We start from the raw sequence: 21682 nt of genomic DNA, 5'->3' as shown, positions 1-21682 counted from the left end.
GACGGTAGCAATTATTGAAGAGAAAATGGCTGAGAATTTTCCAAACTGATGAAAGCTGTCAAATCACAGGTGTAAGAATCCTTACAAATCCAAACAGTATACATTTAAAAATCTGTATGTAGATACAGAATGGTAGAAGAACTAAAGAAAATCAATAAAACAAAAGCAAAGAATTAGTCACCAAAAAAAAAAAAAAAAAAAGAATTAGTCACCAATAGACTTGCACCTAAAGCATCTTTCAGGTGAAAGAAAATTCTTGATGGAGTATGGAAGATGTAAAGAAGTAAGAAAGAATGAAGAGCAATGACTATAGCAAATACGTACACTAAAAGAAACAGAAAATCTGACCCACAGTGAGGGCCGTGGTCCAGTAAGGAGAAAGGAACCATCCAAGTTATTTGAATGAGAATTTATGTTCTGGTGTAAAGTTTTATTTCAGTACTGACACAGTTAAAAGATATCACACAGGTATCAACTTCAGGAAGTAGCTTCCAACCCTAGGACTATGGAAACTAAGTGAAAAAGTGATCATTATTCAACATAAAAATCAAGACTAGGAGCCCCCCAGGTCTGACACTCAGACCTCTGGGGGAATGCTGTACAGTGGGCATTCGTGTGGGGGAAAGGGCAGGGAGTGAATTCAGCCCCAGGGATTGGAAAAACTGCGAAGTGAATGCACCTGCTACTTCAGGGAGACATTGGAATCGGCCCTGCTCACAGAAACAGGAAGCTCACAGGAAGGAGCGAGTGGTTTTCTCCCTTCTCCTGCCTACCAGTCTCCCTCGAGCTTCCCCTGTTGGCAGAGATAAAAATGGAGCCAGCTGGATGAACAGAAATGTGGTTTGCAGAGTCCCAGGTGCAGCATCACAAAGCAGAACAGAAAAAGGTGGGAGTGAGCTGAGAGGCGGGGACTGAAAAGCCAGCACACACAGGCCATTTACAAGTATGGTTAATTTTCAGATGTTTGGGGAATTTTCTCAATATCTTGGATTTCTAGTTTCGTACCATTATGGTCAGATAATACTCTGAAAGATTTCAGTCCTCTGCTATTTATTTAGACTTGTTTTATGACCCAGCCTGTAGTCTACCTTGGTAAATATTTCAGTGCTCTTGAAAAGAAGATATATTCTGCTCTCGTTAGGGAGAGCATTTTATAAATGCTAATTATATCCAGTTGGTAGAAAGTATTGTTCAAATCATTTGTTTTCTGATTTTTTTATTTTTTGTTTTTTTGTCTATTCCATAAGTTACTGAGAGAGGGTGTGCTAAGTCTTCAGTTGTGTTCGTGGATTTGTCTCTTGCTCCATTTAGTCCTGTCAGTCTTTGCTTCAAGTATTTTGAAACACTCTTTTTAGGTGCACACGTATTTAGAATTTTTTTTATTCATATTTTTCAAAACACCTGTTCCATGATTCCCTTGGGGAAGTCATTCTCGGGTGTGGAGAGCTGGGCGTGGGGGTAGCTGGTGCCTCCTGCGGAGGGCCTGACCTGCCAGTCAGCCTCTACCCCCACCCCCGGGCCCGGATTGCATGTGGCTCGGTGGCAGTAGCACAGGGTTGGTTCTGCGTGCCAGCCTAGCCCATCACTAGCTGGTTCTTGAGGGAATCCGGTTTCCTTTTCTTAAACTGAAGATAATAACTCTTGACCTCCAGGATTACCCTGAGAATCAAGCATGACCACAGCCGGAAAGTACCAAGTGCAGCTCCTGGCATGGAGGTGCTTTGAGTCTCTGCCTCCTGCCCTGATCTGCTTCCCTGTCTTCTCGCTCAGTCTGCCTCTTATCCTCTTAGACATCAACATAGTGTCTCTTCTGGACTTCCTCAGAGGCATGGCACTGCTGTCACCTCCCCACCTGGGCACACAGGTCCAGGGTTCCGTAGCTCCACCCAGCCTGAAACCTCTTGCTTTCTCCTACATCACCAGAGCCTCCCCTGATGAGGGGTGCTGTCTGGGGTAGTTCAGGATGCCACTGTCAGCCTTTGAGTTCAGGTACCAGTTTTCCTTGGCTACTAGAGGTGGGCTGACAACTGTGCAGTAGGAGCCAAGAATGCCACTGGCCATGAGGCTTACGTCGCCCTCCATTAACCCACTTGCACTGGCATAAGTGGAAAGGGAGGTTTTGTAGGAGTTGAGTCGCTCACAGAACCAGAAAGACTTGTCTGACTGGAACCTGGGGACTTCAGGTCTCCGCTCTTCCTGGTTCTACTGTCTCTTGCCCTGTGATTCACCCAGCTCTTGTCCTTGATTTTCCCCATGTTGGAGACTGCGTCCTACAGATCGAGTGGACATCACCACAGCAGCTCTAAGCTGATAGCGTTTCAGCTTAGCAACCCTCTCAGCATCACCATATGACAAAAGGATTGTGATATGAAAGGGGATTCTGATTGGCTCATCTTGGGTGACAGAACCACCCTTTGAACAAATTGATTTGTCCAGAGGGATGAAGTACTATGATTGGCCAGGCCTGAATCACATGCCTGTCCTTATAGCCACGACATGGGGGTATCATTATTGGCAGCCCTATCAGAACTATGGAATTATGGGGTGGGAGTGGAGAATAGCATTGATGAGGCTCTTGTGCCCAAAGAAGGGGTGATTCTGGGTAGACAGAAACAGCAGACATCATTGCCCAGTATGCAGGCACCGGAGAAGTCATACTATTTATCTGGGGGTTGATGGGCGAGCATGGCATCTGTCTCTGGGAAGAGGACTAATGTGTTTGTCATGCTCTGGGGGAGGCCGGCGAAGCAGCCCTGCTCGTGGTAGAAGGTACTCTGGGTAGTGGTGTCTAGCATCTAGAGGCGTGGCTCTGAGCTGGCTTAAAATTGGCTATGCCACTTACTAGCTCTAGGACCGCAGGCAAAGTACTTAATCTCTCAGAGCCTCAGTTTTCTCTCCTGTAAAATGAGTTACTTTGATGAGCCTGTGACATTTTGCTCTTTTAAAATTCAGTAATTGCTTATTATTTTTTCTGTGGTCAGATTGTCCCAGTCCATTGCACCATTCACATGGGCTTGCCAGTCTGTCTTCTCGTTCTGTGTCAATTTAATTAGACCAGCTCTTCAAGTTTTAGGTCCCCAAGCCTTAGCCCAAGTACTGCCTGGTGTGCTCATAGGACAGCTGGCCCTCAGCAGTGTCCTCATTTCTAGAGAGATCGGTGGGTTGCCCACCAGGACAGGTCTCAGAGGGATGCAGAAGACATTGCCCCAACAGGGCAGCCTGGGAACCTTGGGAAGCAGGAAGAATGTTAGTCTGACCCTAAAAGACAGTGCTCCCTCTATGGGCTTCATATGACGTGTACAGCTAAAAACGGCTGAGCTCAATCTCCTGCCTGTGTCCTGGACTGTAGGAAGAATGCAACCAAAGAGAAATTGTGAGCGTAGCAATGGCTCAAGCACTGGAGGAGGTGCGGAAGCAGAGGGAGGAGTTCCAGGAACAGGTGAGACCAACCTACCTCCCTCTCTGTCCAGGGCTCGGGGTGGACACAGGTCTCAGGAATGCTGGCTGCTGTGTGATTCCCCTCAAGTCTCTAGGAAGGTGGGAGAAAAACGTTATAAAGAAACCCTCACCCCGTAGGATGGCATTAAGATTTCTGATGGTCAGTTATTATTGAAAACATCACTTGTGGAAAAGCCCATACGCAGGTACCTACTGGGCTCTAATTCTTTGAGGTGGGCTCTCAGAGGGAAGTATGAGAAGAGCCTGCCTTTGAATGAAGACAGACTCAGCATAAGGCCCCAGACATTGTAGTGAGTTGGCTCAGGCTTTGGGGAAATCCTTAACAGATCTGAGTCTCAGAGATGCTTCTGAAAAGACTCTAGGACAGTCACACCTTCCAGGTACCATGATGAGGTCATGTAGAACGAACTGGGCATTTCACAGGCACTCAGGAGGTGGGTGTTACAGTTCTAACAGCTTGTTGGAAGGCTGGACAGAGGGGCCAAGTCTTTGGTAGGCTCACTGCAGTCCCGAGGGGCAGTGAGGGCAATTGTCCCTGTGCAGGGCCCCTGCCAAGGAGAACTGATTTGTGTATGTTTATAGGAGCAGAGGTCAGCCTGGGGTGTGTGCTAGGCTGTGCTTCAGGGAGAGATTCATGGAGGGACCCTGGGGAGTAGAAAGTGGATATTCCTTTGGAGGAGATGGGGTTACTGCTGCCAACCTTCTCTCAGGTTGGTTTTTCTCTCCAAGGCTGAAAACCTGACAGCCATAGTAGAAGAGAAGGAGCAGAGTCTGCAGGAAAAAAATGAAGTGATTCTCCAGAAAGAACAGGAGATTCTCCAGTTGAAGAAAGGTGAGGCGTCTGGCCCTGGCTGAGCCTTCTCACCGCTTCCTGCCCAGCACCCCCACCCTGAGCTGGCCCCGTCATGATGCAGCGTAGTCACCGGGCTCCCGGCGCTCACCTCCCCTCTGCCCGGCCTAGGTCACGACACGGCCCTGCTGCAGACCCAGCAGCTACGGAGCGAACTGGAGGCCCTGCGGAGCTTGAGGGCAGCCGAGTGTCAGGCAGCTGCTGTGCAGGAGGACCTGCTGAGGCTGCCGGGCCAGGAGCAGGGGCTGGCGCTCTCAGTCAGTGAGCCCCACGTAAGTCCCATCTGCGCCTGCCAGGCCCCGGGGTGGTGGCACCCGTGTGCCACAACTAGACACGGGCTGGCTGCCGCTATCTGCCAGCAGGAGGTGGCAGTGGGAAGACACGGGAGCGCCCTGGGTTCTCAAGATGTGGGATGTGGGACTCGTGACTGCCCTGTGCTTTAGCTTCCTTTCCTTAACGTGGGGCCGCCTAACTGCCTGGAGGCGCCCATTGGACGAGGCAACACCTATCAGTGTTCAGGTGTTAGAGCCCTTTCCTTCCGAGCAGACCGGTTACTTGGAAAACTGGTTGTCCCTCTGGAAGGCATGGGACGGGCTCTCCATAGTTTGTTTGGTGCTTGGAGCACACCGTCCACACCTTTGGAACGAGTCTGGTCTCCTTCCCCATAGACCTGTGGCTTAGCTTGACCATTCCCTGTCCTGGCTCTCAACTTGCTGCCACCACACTGTAGGGAACGTCGAGGGCCATGCGGGACCCCACACACCAGCTCCCGGATGCAGAGGGAATACCCAATGGTGAGGTGGGGGCCATGGATCTCAGGCAACTACAGAAGGAAAAACAGGACTTGGAGCAGCAACTTCTAGAGAAAAATAAGGTGAGGCTGCTCTTTTCCTCGGCTGTTTACATCTCTGCTCTTTCCCAGTTCTTGTGCCCGAAACCTTCTCAGTCTCTTCTAAGAGTTTTGCTGATGCCCCTGGGCACCTCTTGGGCGAGATATGAGCGCCCATCAAAAGTGCTTCTCCCTGGGTTTCCTCTTCTGTTTTCCTCCTGCATCGTCGTCTTCCTTTCACACTCCACCAGGCTTCTCCCCTGCCCCCCACTCGAGATAATGTCCAGAGTATTAGAGCTTGAGCAGTAGCAAATCTGGGTGTGCCCAGCCACCTCTGCTGTCACAAGCTGGGTCATATTGGACCCATATTGTCACCTAACCTGTGTACTTCCTTTCTACAGCTGTGAACTGATAGCAGTGATACCTGCCTTTAATTGGTTTTTATTTGGGTGGGGAGGGAGATGTTGGGGGATGAGAAATGAAAGTGTTTGTTAGCTGTCCTATAAAATTTCTGGTATTGGGTAGAGGCTTAATAAATGTCATGATTCCACCCTCCCTGCCAGGCCTCTTCCTGTGTAAATGCAGTGTTTCATTTGATCTTGGCTGTTCAAGTGTCCTGGGAAGTTAAATGTGCTGGGTAGTTATTGCTCTGGCCTGAAATTCTGTCCCCCAGTTGTGTGATTGTATGTGTCGACCTGTTTTAGATCTTTAACAAAGGGAAAAGTGTTCATTCTCTTACTCTTTCACCTCTGTCCCTCCCTTCCCCACTTGTCTCTCTCTTGCTCTCTCTCACGCATGTAATCTCTTCCTGTGAAATGTAAAATATACACAGAAAAGTGCACAAACACTGTGCCCCAGGGTCCAGCCTCGGACCTTTCCTCTAAATGGTGATCTCACCCATTCTGTACGCTGCTGGCTCCCACATCCGTCTCTCAAGTCCAGACAGCTCACAGATTCCTGTATCTGTCTGCTCTGTATCTCCACGCGCCTGTCTAAAAGGCATATGAAATTTTAAACTTCCAAAACCGTACTTCAGATTTACATCCTCCCTAGTGTCTGCTGCCATCTTTCCTACGGCAGTAAATGGGAAAAACTTTGGCGTCGTCCTCGACCCCCTCAACCTCTAAACCATTAGCAAATCCTTTTGGCTCTCTCTTCAGACTGTTTCTCATCCCCACCTCAGCCAGCACCCCAGGCCAGGTTACCGTCCTCTCTTCCCTAGAAGGTGGTGTTGGGCTTCTAACTGGTTTCCCTGTCACTCCTCTGCTCCCGCCGGTGATGACTTCCCATCTCTGTAAAAGCCAAAGCCCTTGCAGTGGCCCACAAAGCCCTGTGTGGTCCGGTCCTTATACGCCTTTCTCCGCACCCGCTCTCCTGCCCCAGCACTCCCTCTCAGGCACATCGGCCTTGCCTGTCTGTGAATATCTAGCACCCTCCTGCCTCAGGGCCTTTGCACTTGCTGAACCTTCTTTCTAGAAGATTCTTCCCAATTACCCTCGGTTCCTTTATGGTATCATTTTGTCAGTGAGGCCTCCCTAGCTATCTCTGTTAGTAGCCCTCACCACCAGAGCTCCTGTCACCTTACCTTCTTCTTTTCCTCCATGCCTTCTGATATACTGTGTATTTGGTTTTGACACTTTTGCCTCCTAAGGGCAGATATTTTTTGTTTGTTTATTGCTATTTCCCCAGCCTCTAGCACAGTGTCTGGCACATAGTAGGGACTCGGTATTTGTTGGATGAATTAATGAATGAGCCAAAATCCTAGAAAATCAAGTAACATAAAGTAAAATAGCAAATGTACTTTTGAGGGTATGTCCAGCCTCATGGTCAACCAAGAGAATACAAACTGAAGCAACACGTTGCCATTTTGTAAAATGGGGGTGTGGGTGGCAGGTGTGCTGCTCCTCTGACCGGTCCTCTCATTCCTCTAGAAACTGTGGAGATGTCTCTCTCGAGAAAACAAAGCATGTTATGGCTTCGTTTAAAAATGGGAAGGAAACGCACTAAAACATGGGGCATCTCCTAGAGTTACTGTCACATTAAAAGGTATAATTAGGAATACTGTAGAAAGCTGTGAAAACTCTGAAAATAAAAAATACTATTCAAAATTATAGTTACTTGATGCAGGAATGGTGACAACTAAAAGTCCACAGGAAAAACTCATTTTAATATAATACATATATGAGGCTTTGGAGAAATTTTTTATTTAAATTTTTTTCCCATATTGCTTATTGTACAGTAAATCTTTTCATTGGGAAAACAGTTTTTAGTGATTAATGGACTGTGTAATAAATTACATTTAAGGCTCATTATACTATTATAATTAAACACACTTAAAAATAAAATAAATAAGTAAAAGACATAAAACCCAATGTTGCTCTGTGCAGAGAAGCCCTGATCTTTTACACTGTCCAAGTAAGCATCGCAAATTACAGTACTTCAGGAGAGCAGTAGTAGTGATAAGAACCATAGATTTTGGCCTGAGTATTCTACTTGGGGATCATACACATAAATATAATTCTGAAGGACAAAAACGACTGTACAGAGAGGCTTCTAGCTGTATCGCTTATGGAGGCAAGCCCTGGAAGCAGTCCTGAGGACAGAGCCCCTGGGGAGGGTGGGGCAGCCCTGGGGCGTTCACACGCTCCACAGAGGAGTATCTGATGACTTTGGTGGCCATTGGAGGGCCTGAAGAGCAAGTGTGTGCACAGCTGCACGGAGGGGAAGAGCCCATGGCAGCCGGCGCACAGGTGTGACAGCTCAAGCCTTTAGGAGACCAGGCAGGGACTTCTAACAGATGAAAGGGGCCCAAGAGAGTGTCTTGTCTGTTCTGTTATCCTTTGCACCTTAAAGACGGTGATTTAACAGACAGCTTTTGCGGGGCGGGGGGTTTGTCTCAGACCATAAAGCAGATGCAGCAGAGGATGCTGGAACTCAAAAAGACGCTGCAGAAGGAACTGGTGAGTGCCCCCCTTCTCCCCTCTGGTCCTACCTGGGATCCCTTCCACCTGATGATGCTCCCCTTCCCCCAGTTGATTGCAAGGGGTTTCTGGGGCGTCAGATGTTGGCTGGTGGGCCAGTGGCCCTGCCAGCTTGAATATCCCCTCCAGGCCTGTATGTTGTCAGAGAAGTCAGTGAGGTGACGTGTGCACCCCACGTGAAAGGCAGAGTGCCAGGCCAGACATAGAAGAGCAGCACCTCCGCCATGACTGGGGTACCCACTGCCCCGAGATGTGTCCTGACACAGACAAAGGAAATGTCGGGACTTCCCCAGGTGACCTCTCCCTCCTATCAGCCGTCCAACCCACCCGGAGGGGCTGAGCCTTCTTCAGACACTGGTGCTTCCTCCCAGGGGGGCCCTTTGGCCAGCGGTGTGCAGGCTGTTGCAGACGACCAGCAGGTGGTCACAGCATGGGCCAGGTGAATCTCCCAGGTGATTTTCAGACCTGTCTTGAGCGGTTTAATGTAGCATCTTTCCATTGGTTTTCCAGAAAATCAGACCCGATAATGAGCTTTTTGAAGTCCGGGAGAAGCCCGGCCCTGAGATGCCAAACATGGCCCCTTCTGTCACAAATAACGCTGACCTGCCTGATGCCCGCGAGATCAATTTCGAGTACCTTAAACATGTGGTTTTAAAATTCATGTCCTGTCGCGAATCCGAGGTAAAGGGCTTCTGAGTTACCTTTTGGGTACTGAGTTCCACCGCAGGCTTGGCTCGTTTGTCCCAGCTCTGCATGGCTTCCTACCAAGTCCATTTCTTTCTTCCTCTCCCGTGTTCCAGTTTGACCACCAATGTGGACACTTAGTCATTCTCCAGCTGGCATTGACCTGCTGACTGAGCAGCAAGCAGAGGGGACCTAGCAGGAAACTGGCCCCTGGGAGGGCATGTGGGTTGGATGCTGAGGCCAGTGTCTGGGGAACCGAATCCGCCCGCCCAGCCTCCCTGCTTCCTGCCGAAGAGCAGGATGGCTGCTAAGTTGTCCTGGTGATCTTGCCAATTGCCCCGAAGTAAAAGATGGAGGGGAGCCAAAGAACCTGTCATTGCCGTCAGAGCTCAGACTGCCCAGCTTCACCCTCCACATGTCCTGGCTCACCAAGTCGGGAGCGCACACCCAGGAACAGAACCAGAAACACTGCCATTTAGCCCCGACTCCCCCTGTACCACCTCCACTTGGGCCCAGGCAGCAAAACTTACTTTGTTTCAGGCTTTTCATCTTATAAAAGCTGTGTCGGTGTTGCTGAACTTTTCGCAAGAGGAAGAGAACATGCTCAAAGAAACCCTGGAGTATAAGGTAGGCCTCCCTGGTCGGCCGTCCAGCTTCTAAAAATGGAGTTCGTGATCCCAGTACCAGCAGGTGAGAGCAGCCCACAGCTGTGTTATCGGCTTAGAAGGTGCTTTTGGATGAACTTGACTAGGGCAGTATTTACTGAGGACGTGCTTTGATGCTTTATGCCCACAGGTCTGCGCTATACTTGACCAACCGACCTCATTTTCCAAAACATTCATTGATATCACTTCATCAGTAGCCCTAGTCTGGTACAGCACCCAGACTTGAAAGAATGAAAAAATTTCAAAAAGTACCTGCATAAATTATAGGAAAAAATGTTATGGGAAAAATACCTTTAATTCCACCACCTTGTTCTTAGGAACTCGGTTTTTTTCTCACGTTTTCCTCCCATACTTAGAATGGGCTCTCGACCCTGCCTGCAACCATCGTCTTCACTGCTCTGCTCTCAGCCAGAGGCAGGATGCGGGCGGGGCGGGAGGGGGTGGCCCAGATATGCGGAGGCTCTTTCAGCGTCTGCTGCACCTCGTCCTGATTCTCATCTCAGGAGCCTTTCCTCTTTCAAACACAGATGTCGTGGTTTGGGTCGAAGCCAGCTCCCAAGGGCAGCATCCGGCCATCCATCTCCAACCCTCGAATACCATGGTCCTAGATGGAACTACCCAAGGATGGAGCTCCATGGCTGACACTTTTTCTGTGAAAAGAACACTGACACACCAGTCTGGGTGGGTTTTTAATCACTGTAACTGCAGTATTTTGTACATGCGTCTAAACATTGTTTACAAGACTTAAGGCCCACTTCCCTGCAGACTGATACGAACCTCAGGAGGTAACTGATCCTGTCATTCTGGTCACAAACGGGAGGGTCCTGACACTACCCACATTTCCAGTGCTGCTAAAATCCCAGCCCGGCCAGCACCTGTGTGCACTTGAATCCTCTGTTAACGTTAGCTCTTAAAGCTGAAGCCATCGGCATCTGGCAGGGAGGAGGCACCTGATCCCTCACGTAGTGGACACCCGAGTAAAGGGAGCCCTTTGAAACGGTGCCCAGCAGGCCAGACTCACCTGCTTCTGCTGAGAAGAGCCAACTCAGCGGGGTGGCTTTTATTTGTCCCCTTCCCTGGTAGCACGTTTTGGTCCAGGTGAGTTAGAAGAGGCTTTTTAACCTTTCTCTCAAAACATTATTTTACCTTGTTTCTCAAACTGCCTAGAACTTTAGATATGTACATTTTTAAGATTCTCTGGGGCCATTGTGGATGAATGAATACGCAGCTGGCAGTATTTCATTTTACTGAAGAAAACTAGCAAATGTATAAAAGGATCCTTAGTACCAAATACACTCAACTGCCTTTTTAATGAATGTTCTTGTCTTGGATAGGTTGCTGTAAACCATTTTAAAGTGTTTTCTATAGCTGAAGTTCTTCACTATGATCCACATGTCTTCTGTTTCATAAAGTCTATTTAATGGTGTTCCTAAAGGAAAATCAGAGCATCCAGAGGAAACTGTAAGATTGGGATTCCTGTGCTTCTGTAGCTTCACTAGCATTCTGTGGCCTCTGCTGCCCACAGCAGTGGTGTATTTCATTTTGCTCTGCTCTGAATTCTGGGTTGTTAACACTGAGCAGATCCTACTCACGTTTTCTACTGTTCAGCAGTCTGCGGTGTTCAGAGGAGGCAGCAGCTGTCCCTCCCCGCAGCCTGGACCACCACTGGAGGTGGTCTGCCCTGGATATGGAGCCACCTCTCTCCCCTACCCCCAAATATTTAAGATGACACCAGTCATATATGGCATCCACAGCCCGCAGCTGGCTGCAGTACTTGACAGCCTGCAGGTGGCTCGTAGTGACTGATAAAAACTTGTGTTCATTATCATTTTGCCCTGGAGAAGCCGCAATATCCAATCTAAAGGGGAACCATTTATTCATTTCGTTTGAGGAAAGGCACAGTGATTAAATACACAATTCATAACTGGAGCTGCTAAATTTATTGTTAGCTCTGATGTAAAGTTATGTTTCTCAATTATGCTTAGGGTTACATTTTCTCACATAAAAACAGGATTTGCAGAGTTAACCTGCTACATTTGCACGGACCTAAACATACCAAGCAAGGGCCGCATCACCTTTGTCCCCACTCGGGCTCCCTGCCACCCAAGTGACCCATCCTTCAGTTACCCACCTCTCCCGACGACTCCCTGCAGATGTCCGTTCTTTTTAGAATGCTATTTTCCATTTACCTGGTGGGGACAACACAGGAGTCCCATCTGTTCTGTCATTTTGATGAGGAAGAGGTAGCGTTTTCACCTGTTCCAGGAGAGGATCCCAAAGGTCAGGCAGTGTAGGGCTCGCCAGAGGCGGCTCCGGCAGTTGAGAGCCTGTGCCAGTCCTCTGGCCTCTGCAGCCCTTGAGCTGGTCTCACCCCCACCCACGTCCCCCAGCAGGTCTAGGAGTAGTTGTGGGCCCATTACTCAGTCTACTTGCTTAGAGGATTCGTTCTGATTAGGCTTTCCTCCTGCATGTTGAACTTCCTTCAGCTTTAAGAGGAAGACGGACGATTCTAAGTGATTTCATGCACTTTTACGTGTATAGACATTCTGTGATAGACACTATATATAGCCCTTTATAAGCTTTGGATCTGGACGCTCCCTCCATGTTGTAAATAGGGACTGTATTATCAAAAATTGCTGTAGAAAATTCATTTGTGGTGCAATATACTTTTTGATTAAAGGTCTTCAATCCAGATGCAACTACAGTGGGTTTTACTTGATATAGTTTGGAGTGTCGGTATTTGACTTATTAAATTTAGTACATTGTCTCCTATTTCATACTTCAAGGACTACAGCGCATTTGTCTTTCAGAAAGAACTTCCCCAGAGACCGTGGGTGAATGAATACATGTAATTTAATGAGCCAGCAGCCTAGGCCTACCCCCCAAGAACGGTGGGGGTTCTGCAAGAGTTGAGGACTGTCACTTTGGTCACGTCTATCTCCAAGGCCACATGACGGGGGAGCTTCAGGAATAGGAATAGGTCCTTGCCTTTAACAGATTGCAAACTCATGATGTGCGCTAAAAAAGGAAAGAAAACCAAAGCATCTTTGCTCTTCAAATAGGCGCTTTTTAGTAGTTCTAGGGAACAAAATGTTCTTTTTATATCTATAGGCTGATTGCGACCTGTTGCTGGCTTTTAATCCTTTAAAGAGAAGTTGTCAACTTCACGGTGAGACTGTGCCTGCCCCACACACAGCCAAAGCCGGTGTCAGGAGATGGTAAGCAGGCCTGTCTAAGGCCTACTCTCGAAAGACTCCAAGTGCAGGCACACGAAGTAAAGACTTTAAAAGCCTAGGTCAATTATTGCATGTTCGGCATTTTATTAAATTAATTAAGCTCCAAAATTACATACAAATCAAAGGAATAAAAACAATAAATACTTATTCAGCAAAACCTCTCTCCATAGCAGCCGGCAGCACTGTCACCAGGCCTGAGGTACTGCTGTGGCAAGAGGGCTCAAGGGGACTGCAAGTCTGCCCCCTCCACATGGAGTTTCCACATCAAATTTCCAGAACAGTCGACCCCTCACTTATTTCCATTCCATTCATTACCCTTTGTTTTACATACATGAAACACACTGCAAAGTATATACTAATAAGCCAAGAGCTTTATTGATGCAGCAGGCACTTTACAATGAACCCAAGAGAGCCCGCCTTCTCTGGGAGGATGGGGTGTCTGTACAAACCCTCAGGGGTTTTCCACTTCAAACACAAGCTCTCCCTTTCCCAACAGCCCTTGGATCTGCACCTGCCCAAATCACCCCCCATTTTAAACAGGCAGTGCACACAGCTACACCTGACCAACACTGGCCAGCCGCGCTGGTAGCCGGTCACAATGGCAGTTCTGTGTTACTCGGGAACAAAGGCATAGACTATCAGACCCTGCAAAGGATTTAGGAAACAGTAAGACAATTTCTCCCTCCACCTGGCAAGTAAAATACACTTCAGTGGCTGCATGTCCTGAAATGGTTGGGAGTCCCTAGGAAGATGGGCCACTGTCAATCCCGTCTTCATGAGCCTGTGCATCCAAAATTCTTCTCAAGGTCACAGGAGTCTTTGTGTTTTTTTAAACAGTCTTTCTTGCTGTAAGAACTCTTATAATGGAGCCTAGTCCTCCTACTGCTAATGCCTGTGGGAGCAGGAAAAGGAAACGTGTCAAATCATACCCCAGGAGACCAGGATGGACAAGGGGGAGGCTGGCTTGCCAGGGGAGATGGCACCATGCATTCCCTGACCTAGGTCTCCCCATGGCACAGACCTGGAAAAGGAAGCCTGCAAGAGCACAGGCACAGCAGAAGGCAACAGAGCCCACACTCTAGGGACAGAGCCCTGTGCTGCAGCCAAGTGTCCGGGACTTACTAGCTGTTCAGGCAGCAGAACTGGGCTTGAGAACATCGTTACCAAGCACACACAGCACAGACCCCCCAAATTTCCCTTCTGACAAGCTGTTTCCTAGGCACTTAGACACCAGCTCATCAGAGCTGCCCCCGAGCCCTCATTAATGCCAAGAGGGGGCCCGGCCTCCACACCTTGCACAGGGCTTGCTCAGTTCTCCCAAGCACCACAGCCAGCCCGCCTACTAAGCCCAGGAGCTCGTCTTCCAGGCCAGCAGGCAGAGCCTGCCCAGCAGCAGGACCAAAGGCCACAACCCAGCCCAGCACCAAGGCTGCCCAAGAGACTGACCCCTCAGTAAGAGGACAATTCCCTTAAAACTCAATGGAGTCTTTCCAGAAGGACGTCGTGTTACTGACAGCCTGACTTCCTGTGATGGTGGGCGTGCTTCCTGTAGTTCTGCAGGGCAAGGGGACACTGGCACACAGGCTTGACAAAAGGCCTTGCTCTCGAAGCAACCCACGTGAAGGACAAGCACGGTGTGTGATCCTTCAGGGGGGATGAAGACCCTTTCAAATGACTGTCGAGGTTTCTGCCACTGCCCACTCTGGCCTGGTGAGGCCGAGGCCGGAGCAGGAAGCCCTTGGAGCTGGCTGGAGGGCTCAGCCTACATTCCTAAGACCCGCCCCTGGACCACCACCTCCACCAATGCAAAGAAAGTATTAGGAAGCCGCCGCCACCAGCATGCCTACCACCCTCCCATCAGGGACGCCCTGTCTGCCTTGCCATGCCGTCACCAGCCCCCATGACCCACCCAGCATAAATCAGCAGCTAAAGCGACTGTGATTGTGAGACAGTGGAACCCTACTGGGTGCATTCCTGGCAGAGGTAAGTGATCAGACGTCCCAGGTTGCTTTAGGCGTGGCCCCTTGTTCTCATGTACCTATCACACTGCCCTGTTGGTTTTGGAAAATCTGGCTTGCTCATTTGAACCCTGGGATTGGGGTAGGCCAAGCGGGGGTCTGTATGGGCAACGTATTCACCTACCTTTTCATGCCACTGGAGTAACACTGCGCTGCTATTTTCTGTGGGCTTCTCAAACCCTTTATAAATGTACTTCATGAGCAAGTCAATGCCATTTCTGTCCAGCGACTGCACAGCCTGCTCGATTTCGCTGCTCTTAAAATTTGTAAGGACTTTCAGCACCACGCCCTGGGCTCGTTCCTACAGAGGAAAGAAAAAGGGAGTGAGGCCCAGAGCCACAGCCAGGCACATCCACGTCCCCCACTGCAGGCACAGAAACACCAAACCACGTGGTCAGAATTCACCAGAAACTGTACACTTTCTAATTCATTTGGGATGGTTAAATAAGTGGAAGGAAATTTTTACTGATTTAAATTTCAAAGTATCCCTTATTTATGCCAATAAGTTATTCCACTATCTTGGGGGGAATAAGTGGCTTACTGGGGAGAAGTGTCACTATTTTGGATGACACCAGGAGGGCCTTAGACACCACAGGATCGTAACGGTGGAGACTGACTTTAAAAACAGGCTTATCTGGCTGCAGCTTCCCTCTGCATTCACCCCCAGCAACAGGGGCCATTCCCCTCCACGTTTGAGGTGCCATCTCCCCTCAGGCCAGGGAGGCCCACTGATTACATCAAGACGCTGTCAAAAGATGGCAAAATCCCAGCTTCAAAGAGACCCCTTCCCCTGGACCACATTCTAGCCGCAGAGATGAAACGTTAGACAGCCTCCGTGATGCAGTAAGCACCACTTTATCTTCTCACCTAGTTTTTAAAGGCAGGAAATCTTAAAAGCACTGAAAATCCTTACGCAAATAAACCTCTTCAATAGCCTTATAAAAGCATAACCACTGATAAGTCCCACGTGGCACATTAATTTATAGCTTTATCAGCAAGGGCTAGGCTGACTTCTCACCCGTGAGGCCCTGGGGAGGGGTGATTGTTTCTTTCGGGAGCTTTTACTATCAACACTGACACTTTGATGTCGGGAGTGCCAGGAGGATTCCACGGGAGCGCTGCCCAGTGCCAGCTGAGACACTCACTGGTGCAGAGACGAAACACGCTGCCTGGAGCCCCGGGGAGCTCACACTTGGCCGGGGACATGGACAGCCACAGCCCCGGTCCCAACGCCACCCAGCAGAGCCGCAGCGTGACCCCCTTTACCTTCACGGCTTGATTCTTGGTGTTGACAGGCGAGTTCCGCAAGGCTGCATGAAAGGCCCGAAGCATGTCCCCTGTGCATCAGCGCCGGTTAAGGACAGCTCGGCGCAAGCATGGCCCTGCTTTTATTAATGAACACATCTCAAAACAACTCGAGAGGCGTCAAATGGCATCTCATCCACACCCTCTCACCTCCCACTGTGGCTTCCAGGTGGGCACAGCCTATTCAGGGGGTGGCCTATAGCTTTCCTGAGCCACACGGAAGGCGGAGGGCACCTCTGCCAACTCTGCATGCCCCTCCTGCTGCCCTCTAAACCTCCCCCCTCAAAGCAAGTTTGGACACTCCCTCCCTCCCTCCAACCCTGGAAGGTAGTAGCAAACAAACTGCTCTCACAGGGTAACTTCCAGCAAAATCTGATTGAGCTCGCTTGCACCTGCGCAGTCGGGCACCCTACTAGATCCTCCCAACTACGTGAGATTATCATGCTCACCTTTTTGTTCTCCAAAGGGAAGAACAAAGGCACAAAACAAGCTCTCCTAACTCTTAATCCAAAGTTTTGTATATCAGTTAAACTGTAAAAGAAATTAAGATGTGCTGAAACTTCTATCTTCCAAGACCTACCCAGGCCAGTGAGGTCCCAACAGCTACCAGGAGGGAGATTTATTAATCGACAAGAACCACTGGAACAAACGAGCCAACCCGCCCCCATTCCCCAAACCTTTTAAGTTGCAATCCTGACACATTATTTGCGGAGTTCTGAATACCCAGCACTCAAAATTACAATCTGGGTTAGGTCCCCAAAGGTGACACCTATTCTAAACTGAATTGCGTCAGCCGACTTTCATTTCCTCATTTGAAACAATGGCTTCAGCCAAAAAGCTTCAAAAATAGAACAAGGGTTTCTGCCCAATCGGGTCTTCACTCCTGTTCATGCAGCGATCCCCACATGTGAAGAGACAGAGACTGCAGAGCACAGTCGAGTCGTCTTCCCTAGTGTGGGCTCCATTTTGACCGAGCGGGGCCCATGCCACCCTGCAGCCACTCCAGCCCAGCTCCCGACCCCCAGCTGGGCTCTGATCCACTTTCCACATTTGAGAGGCAGCCCACCCCCTATTATCTAGCAGCTTTAGAATTCCTCTTCCCCAGCCAGGCAAGGACCAGTGTGACATTAGCCACTGATAACTTCTACCTCAGAATTCTTTTTTGTGTGTCCCAGAGCAATAAGCAGAGTCCCAGAGGCTTAAAAGGAAATGTAGGCTGGTGCTCTTCACTATCCAGCAGCAAAGCTCGCACACAAAGTCACTCAGACGGTGGATGGGGAAAGGTAGGGTAACCGGTCCATGGGGGCAGAGTCAGTTCCCTTAGAAGTGCCAGGCTACAAGCAGTCACTGTGGGTGTGGATGGGGAGAGGGCCTTCAGCCGCCAGGGAGATTTGGGGAGCAGGGAGGGCACACCATTTACCAAGCTGGCCTCAGGCCCTTCCAGAGAACCGGCTGTGCAAGCTGGGGCGCCGTGCCCAACCCCAGTCTCCCCTAGATCAGGGTTTCTCAACCAGGACACTACTGACGGTTTAGACCAGATGACGGACGTGGGGTCTGTCCTCTGCAGCGTACAATGTTTGGCAGCATCCCTGGCCTCTTCCCACTAGATGCCAGTAGCACCTCCCAAGATGTGACAATCAAAACATCTCCCAATGTTGCCCCACTTCCTCCGGGGGAGGAGAGTGCAAAAGCACTCAAAACCACTGCTCTCAACAGATCTCCGCCCCAGGGGACCGAAGGTGCTTCAGCGAGGAAGAAAAGGAAATACTACTACTTTAAAATCCCTACAAGGTCTCAGATTGTGTGCCAAGTGCTTTCACATGTCATCTCATTACAGCTAACGACTCTGCGACAAGAATCATTATTCTCATTTTAAAGGCAATGAATTTGAGGCTCAGAGAAGGGAACTGACCTGCCCAAGGTCACAAAGCTAAGCTGTCCAGCTGGCCTTTCAAACGCAAGTATGCCTGACTCCAAAGCCAAGCTCTTTTTACAATCCCCTGCTGCACTCCACCCAGACCCCAGCTGCACATCCAGGACACCTGCTGTGTGGCTAGCACTGGGCCAAAGCCTTCTGGAATGTGGTCCAGCAGTGGTCCCATGGAACCTAAAGCCAGCATTTCTCCTGCTTTTAACAGAGGATGCTAAGCTTCAGAGAGGGTATGTGACCTGTTCAAGGTCACACAGCCATCGCATGATGGAGGTGGGTGTATATGTGTGGGTACACAGCACATGTTCTTTTTACTTCATGTGTTCTCTCTCACTATGACTCGCTTCCACATACAGTACTAGGGCAGGTCTCCTCCCTACATTCTCCCACTCCAGTCAGTCAACCCCTATCCCTTCTCCCCTCACCTCTGTCCTAAGACTCCTCGAAGTCTGTTCTACAATTTAAATTCAAGCATCTAACGTAAGTCCAATGTCTGGCACATGGTAAGGACTCTAAATATTAGTTCCTTCCTCCTCCCTCCCTACGTCCCCCGTTTGCTAGGATTTCAGTTCTCATCTACTAACCTCCCTTTCCCCGATCCCAGGAGGTACCCTCTCCATGGCAACAAGGTTTCTGATACTGCCACTAGTGGAGACACTGCTGTCTCCTGGAGGTGCTAAGCCAGGCCTCCAAGCAGTCACAAGGAACCTATCACTAGTCACGGGCATACGAGAGGCGACCTTCAACAAATGCCTGCAGCACCGGGACCGACACAACAGATGAGCAGACCTTGTTCTCCCATCTGTGGAGGGTTCTGGGCCACGGGCCTGACCCCGGAGCCCTTTTGGCACCACATGCCCAAGAGTGAGGTCCTACCCCAGATGCACAATCAGCCAGCCTTCCCTCATTGGGGCCATCTTCATGCCTCCATTTCTCCAATGGGGTAAGCAAGGTGACCATGATGGGGGCAGGAAGTGTACCTTTGAAAACACACTCCTGTCCAAAGTCTGAAGGTTTTTGTTTTAAAGGCACATTGGCGGAGCACTGAGGACTCCTCCCAAGGCAGTCTATGGGCCTGACTTCCCAAGCTGAGTCAACTGATTAAACACTCAGAACCTGACTTACACACGGCGGCAGCTTCCAACCCTACCCTGGGCAAGTGTGGAGGCGGGGCAGGCACTTCCTGTAACACCATTGAAATAAAGAAAAATCCTTCCTGTGAGAATAAGTCAGTTTCCTGTGTTCAAACTGCTAAGGGACCAAGCAGGCTGTGACGACCACCTCTATTTTTAATCTTGTTTTCTACATGCTGGTTTTCAGTGGCCACAAAAATAGTTATTTCCAGTTGTGGGGCTCTACTTTTACATTTCACTCCTTGCTCTCTGGTTTTTCTTAGCTCTAAACTACTAGTTTTTGGGTGGGTTTTTTTTTTAACCACTGCCTCCCGCACGAGAAGGCTACTGAGGGCAGGGAGGCAAAAGTCACTTGCTGCAAGTCGCTGAGCCCATCGAGGTCCAAAGCCCACGGTGTCCGCAGGGAACAAGAGGCGAGAAGCTGAAGGGTCAGACTGATTCTGGGGCGGACGGTGCGCGACCGCAGCCCTCGGGGCTGGGCTGAGACGTGAGCCCTCGCACCCTGTGTCCCTTCTTCCCGCAGCCACCCACCCACCCACCCATTTTACGTGGCGCTGCAATCGGGCCCAGAAGTGAGCCCAGGAGCCGCCCTGGCCGCTGCACTACCCAGCGGGGGCTCACCTCGGTCGCTCCTGCCGGCCAAGCCCTAGTATCACCCCATTTCCTGCAAGGGAGGGACGGAGACACGGGGCTGTCCGGGGGACAGCCCGAGGGGATGCGGACGCAAACCGAAGGAACGAGAGGCCTCAGAGAAGTGAGCGGCCTGCTAGGGCCGGAGACACGTCCGGCGTACTGCTGGGGCCGCCGAGAGAGCCGGCCGCCCAGAGTCCAGGGGCCGCGCGGGGCCGCGCTGCGGAGGGAGGCTGCGGGAGCCGGGGCCTGGGCCAAGAGGAGTGGGGAGACCGGATCCGAGGGAAGTGGGCAACCTGGCCCGACCGGACCGGGTTGGAAGGGAGTTGGGAGACTGACCAGAGGGGTCGCGGGTAAGACGAGTGGGGAGCCGGCCCGAGGGGCCAGGGCCCCGCTGAGGGAAGGGAGAAGGCCGGGCCAAAGGGGAGCCCAGAGCGCCCCGCTTGGGAAGGATATTGCCGCAGGAGCCCGTCCACCTCGCTAGGGTCCGGGCCTGGCTCGCCCGCCGCCGCCGCCGCCTCTTCCTGCTCGTCCACGAATTTGTTTTCGTCAAACTCGTCAATGTCCACCCGACGGAATCGCGAGGACAACGTGTTCCGGGCCATGGCGGGGGCTCAGCGCCCGCTCAGCCGGCTCCGCTCCGCTCCGAACCGGCTCGCTCTCGGGGGCGGGAAGCTGCCGCCCGGCTCCTCCTCCACCTCCTCCGCGCGCAGCCGCCGCCCGCCCACTTCCGGGCCACGCCGGAACCGGAAGTACAGGTGGGAGGGAGGGGCGGAGACTGGCAGGGGAGCGGGTGGGAACGCGGATTACCCGCGTGGTTGTCGCCCCGACCCCCACGCCCGTGTCCCATCTTCGTGGCGCCTCAGTCTTCTCGTCTGAAGAGCTGGCGCACTGTCCGCGTGCAGGCCGGGCCTCGTGGACGCAATTACTGCGCTCGTTCTTCGGCCTCCCTCCTGCATTCGAGGAGCCCCTGGCCCTGGAGGGACCGGCGTGTGCACAGCCGCGAAGTCTGGGGGTCATCACTGCCCCAGACTGAGAGGGCACGGGGCCCGCAGGAGAAGGCGCTGGGCTCTGCATGTCAATTCCGGACAGGCTTCTTGGGGAAGAACTCTTCGAGCTGGGTTCTGAGGGATGAGTAGTAGTTCTTATGCCCCGGGGAGTGACGGGGGGGTGGAGGATCCTAAGTCTCAGATTTTAGGAGCCGTGAACGCCACCACACTGAGCTCAGAGGAGGCGGCCTCTGCCTTGTACACAGTGACCCTATTGTTAATGGACTAGGAGACGTGAAGGTCGTTCAAAGTGTATCTAGGGTGCTGACAAGACAATGAAGACCTTTGGACTTCAGGGCGCGGTGGCACTGCGTGTGAGGGTGCAGAGATGAAGGTGATCCTGTGGCCACCATCCTGGCAAGAAGGGCGAGGCCCTGGGCGCTCAGAAGTCGTGCCTGGCTGGAGAGCATATCCTGGTAGGAAGCCCGGAGTCTGAGATGGGGATGGGAGGGGGTAGGGCAGAGGCAAGGACCGCTCTGGTGCTCGGATTAGACGCCTGGACTGTTACGTGAGGGGTTCCATTAATGGGCCTTAGCCTTAGACTAACCTGGGTCCTTGCTTTCATATAATAGTACTCTTTTTTAATAAAGGCCAGTAGTTAATGAAATGTGACTTGTTTTTATTGATTTGAATATTTCTCATTGAACTGTGTCTGCAGATCGAAAAATATACCAGACTATAGGATATATGGTATCTTGGATGCTAAAGATACTCCTACAGTGCGGAAATAGGTGCTGAATAAAAGCCTCAGGGGTCCTGGAAACAGGCAAAGCCCATCTGCCTTTCAGCTCCATATGTTGGAAGAAGTCTTTGTGACCCAGGTAGGCCACCAGACAGCAGAAATTCGTGTCCCCAGAACATCCTGGTCATGGGGAACTTTACACCAGAAATGACCATTTTACAAGTAAGGAAA

At 50.8% G+C, this 21682-nt stretch overlaps 2 protein-coding genes across 4 annotated transcripts in view; one reads left to right on the top strand and one right to left on the bottom strand.

Moving 5' to 3' along the window:
* Nucleotides 1–12160, top strand: part of GOLGA1 (golgin A1) — a 41525-nt gene extending 29365 nt beyond the window's left edge. For all 3 annotated transcript variants that reach the window (XM_081066537.1, XM_081066538.1, XM_081066539.1), the window contains 8 exons: nucleotides 3350–3439; nucleotides 4189–4291; nucleotides 4421–4581; nucleotides 5040–5183; nucleotides 8039–8098; nucleotides 8630–8800; nucleotides 9344–9430; nucleotides 9996–12160. In XM_081066537.1, coding sequence (XP_080922663.1) covers nucleotides 3350–3439; nucleotides 4189–4291; nucleotides 4421–4581; nucleotides 5040–5183; nucleotides 8039–8098; nucleotides 8630–8800; nucleotides 9344–9430; nucleotides 9996–10076 — 897 coding nt within the window. In that variant the 3' untranslated portion in view covers nucleotides 10077–12160. The remainder of the gene's footprint in view (nucleotides 1–3349; nucleotides 3440–4188; nucleotides 4292–4420; nucleotides 4582–5039; nucleotides 5184–8038; nucleotides 8099–8629; nucleotides 8801–9343; nucleotides 9431–9995) is intronic.
* A 604-nt stretch (nucleotides 12161–12764) lies between these two features.
* ARPC5L (actin related protein 2/3 complex subunit 5 like) lies at nucleotides 12765–20410 on the bottom strand. Its single transcript, XM_081066540.1, has 4 exons — nucleotides 20177–20410; nucleotides 15989–16061; nucleotides 14847–15023; nucleotides 12765–13596 (listed from the first exon to the last, which is right to left on the bottom strand). The coding sequence occupies exons 1-4, from the start codon at nucleotides 20323–20325 to the stop codon at nucleotides 13534–13536; spliced, it is 462 nt and encodes a 153-aa protein (XP_080922666.1). The 5' UTR covers nucleotides 20326–20410; the 3' UTR covers nucleotides 12765–13533.
* Between the last annotated feature and the right edge of the window lie 1272 nt (nucleotides 20411–21682).

This window comes from Rhinolophus hipposideros (genome assembly GCF_964194185.1).
Source record: "Rhinolophus hipposideros genome assembly, chromosome: 11".
In the NCBI taxonomy this organism is placed as follows: domain Eukaryota; kingdom Metazoa; phylum Chordata; class Mammalia; order Chiroptera; family Rhinolophidae; genus Rhinolophus; species Rhinolophus hipposideros.
Note: the sequence above shows the minus strand (reverse complement) of the source record. Positions and strands in the feature narration are given on the sequence as shown.

Bases quoted from the DNA above. Each gene is read 5' to 3' on its own strand.
- ARPC5L (XM_081066540.1), bottom strand. From the start codon at position 20,325: ATGGCCCGGAACACGTTGTCCTCGCGATTCCGTCGGGTGGACATTGAC. The intron at 16,062-20,176 runs ATATCCTTCCCA...GCGCTGATGCAC, and splicing joins GTGGACGGGCTCCTGCGGCA to AGGGGACATGCTTCGGGCCT. The intron at 15,024-15,988 runs GTAAAGGGGGTC...TTTCCTCTGTAG, and splicing joins CCAAGAATCAAGCCGTGAAG to GAACGAGCCCAGGGCGTGGT.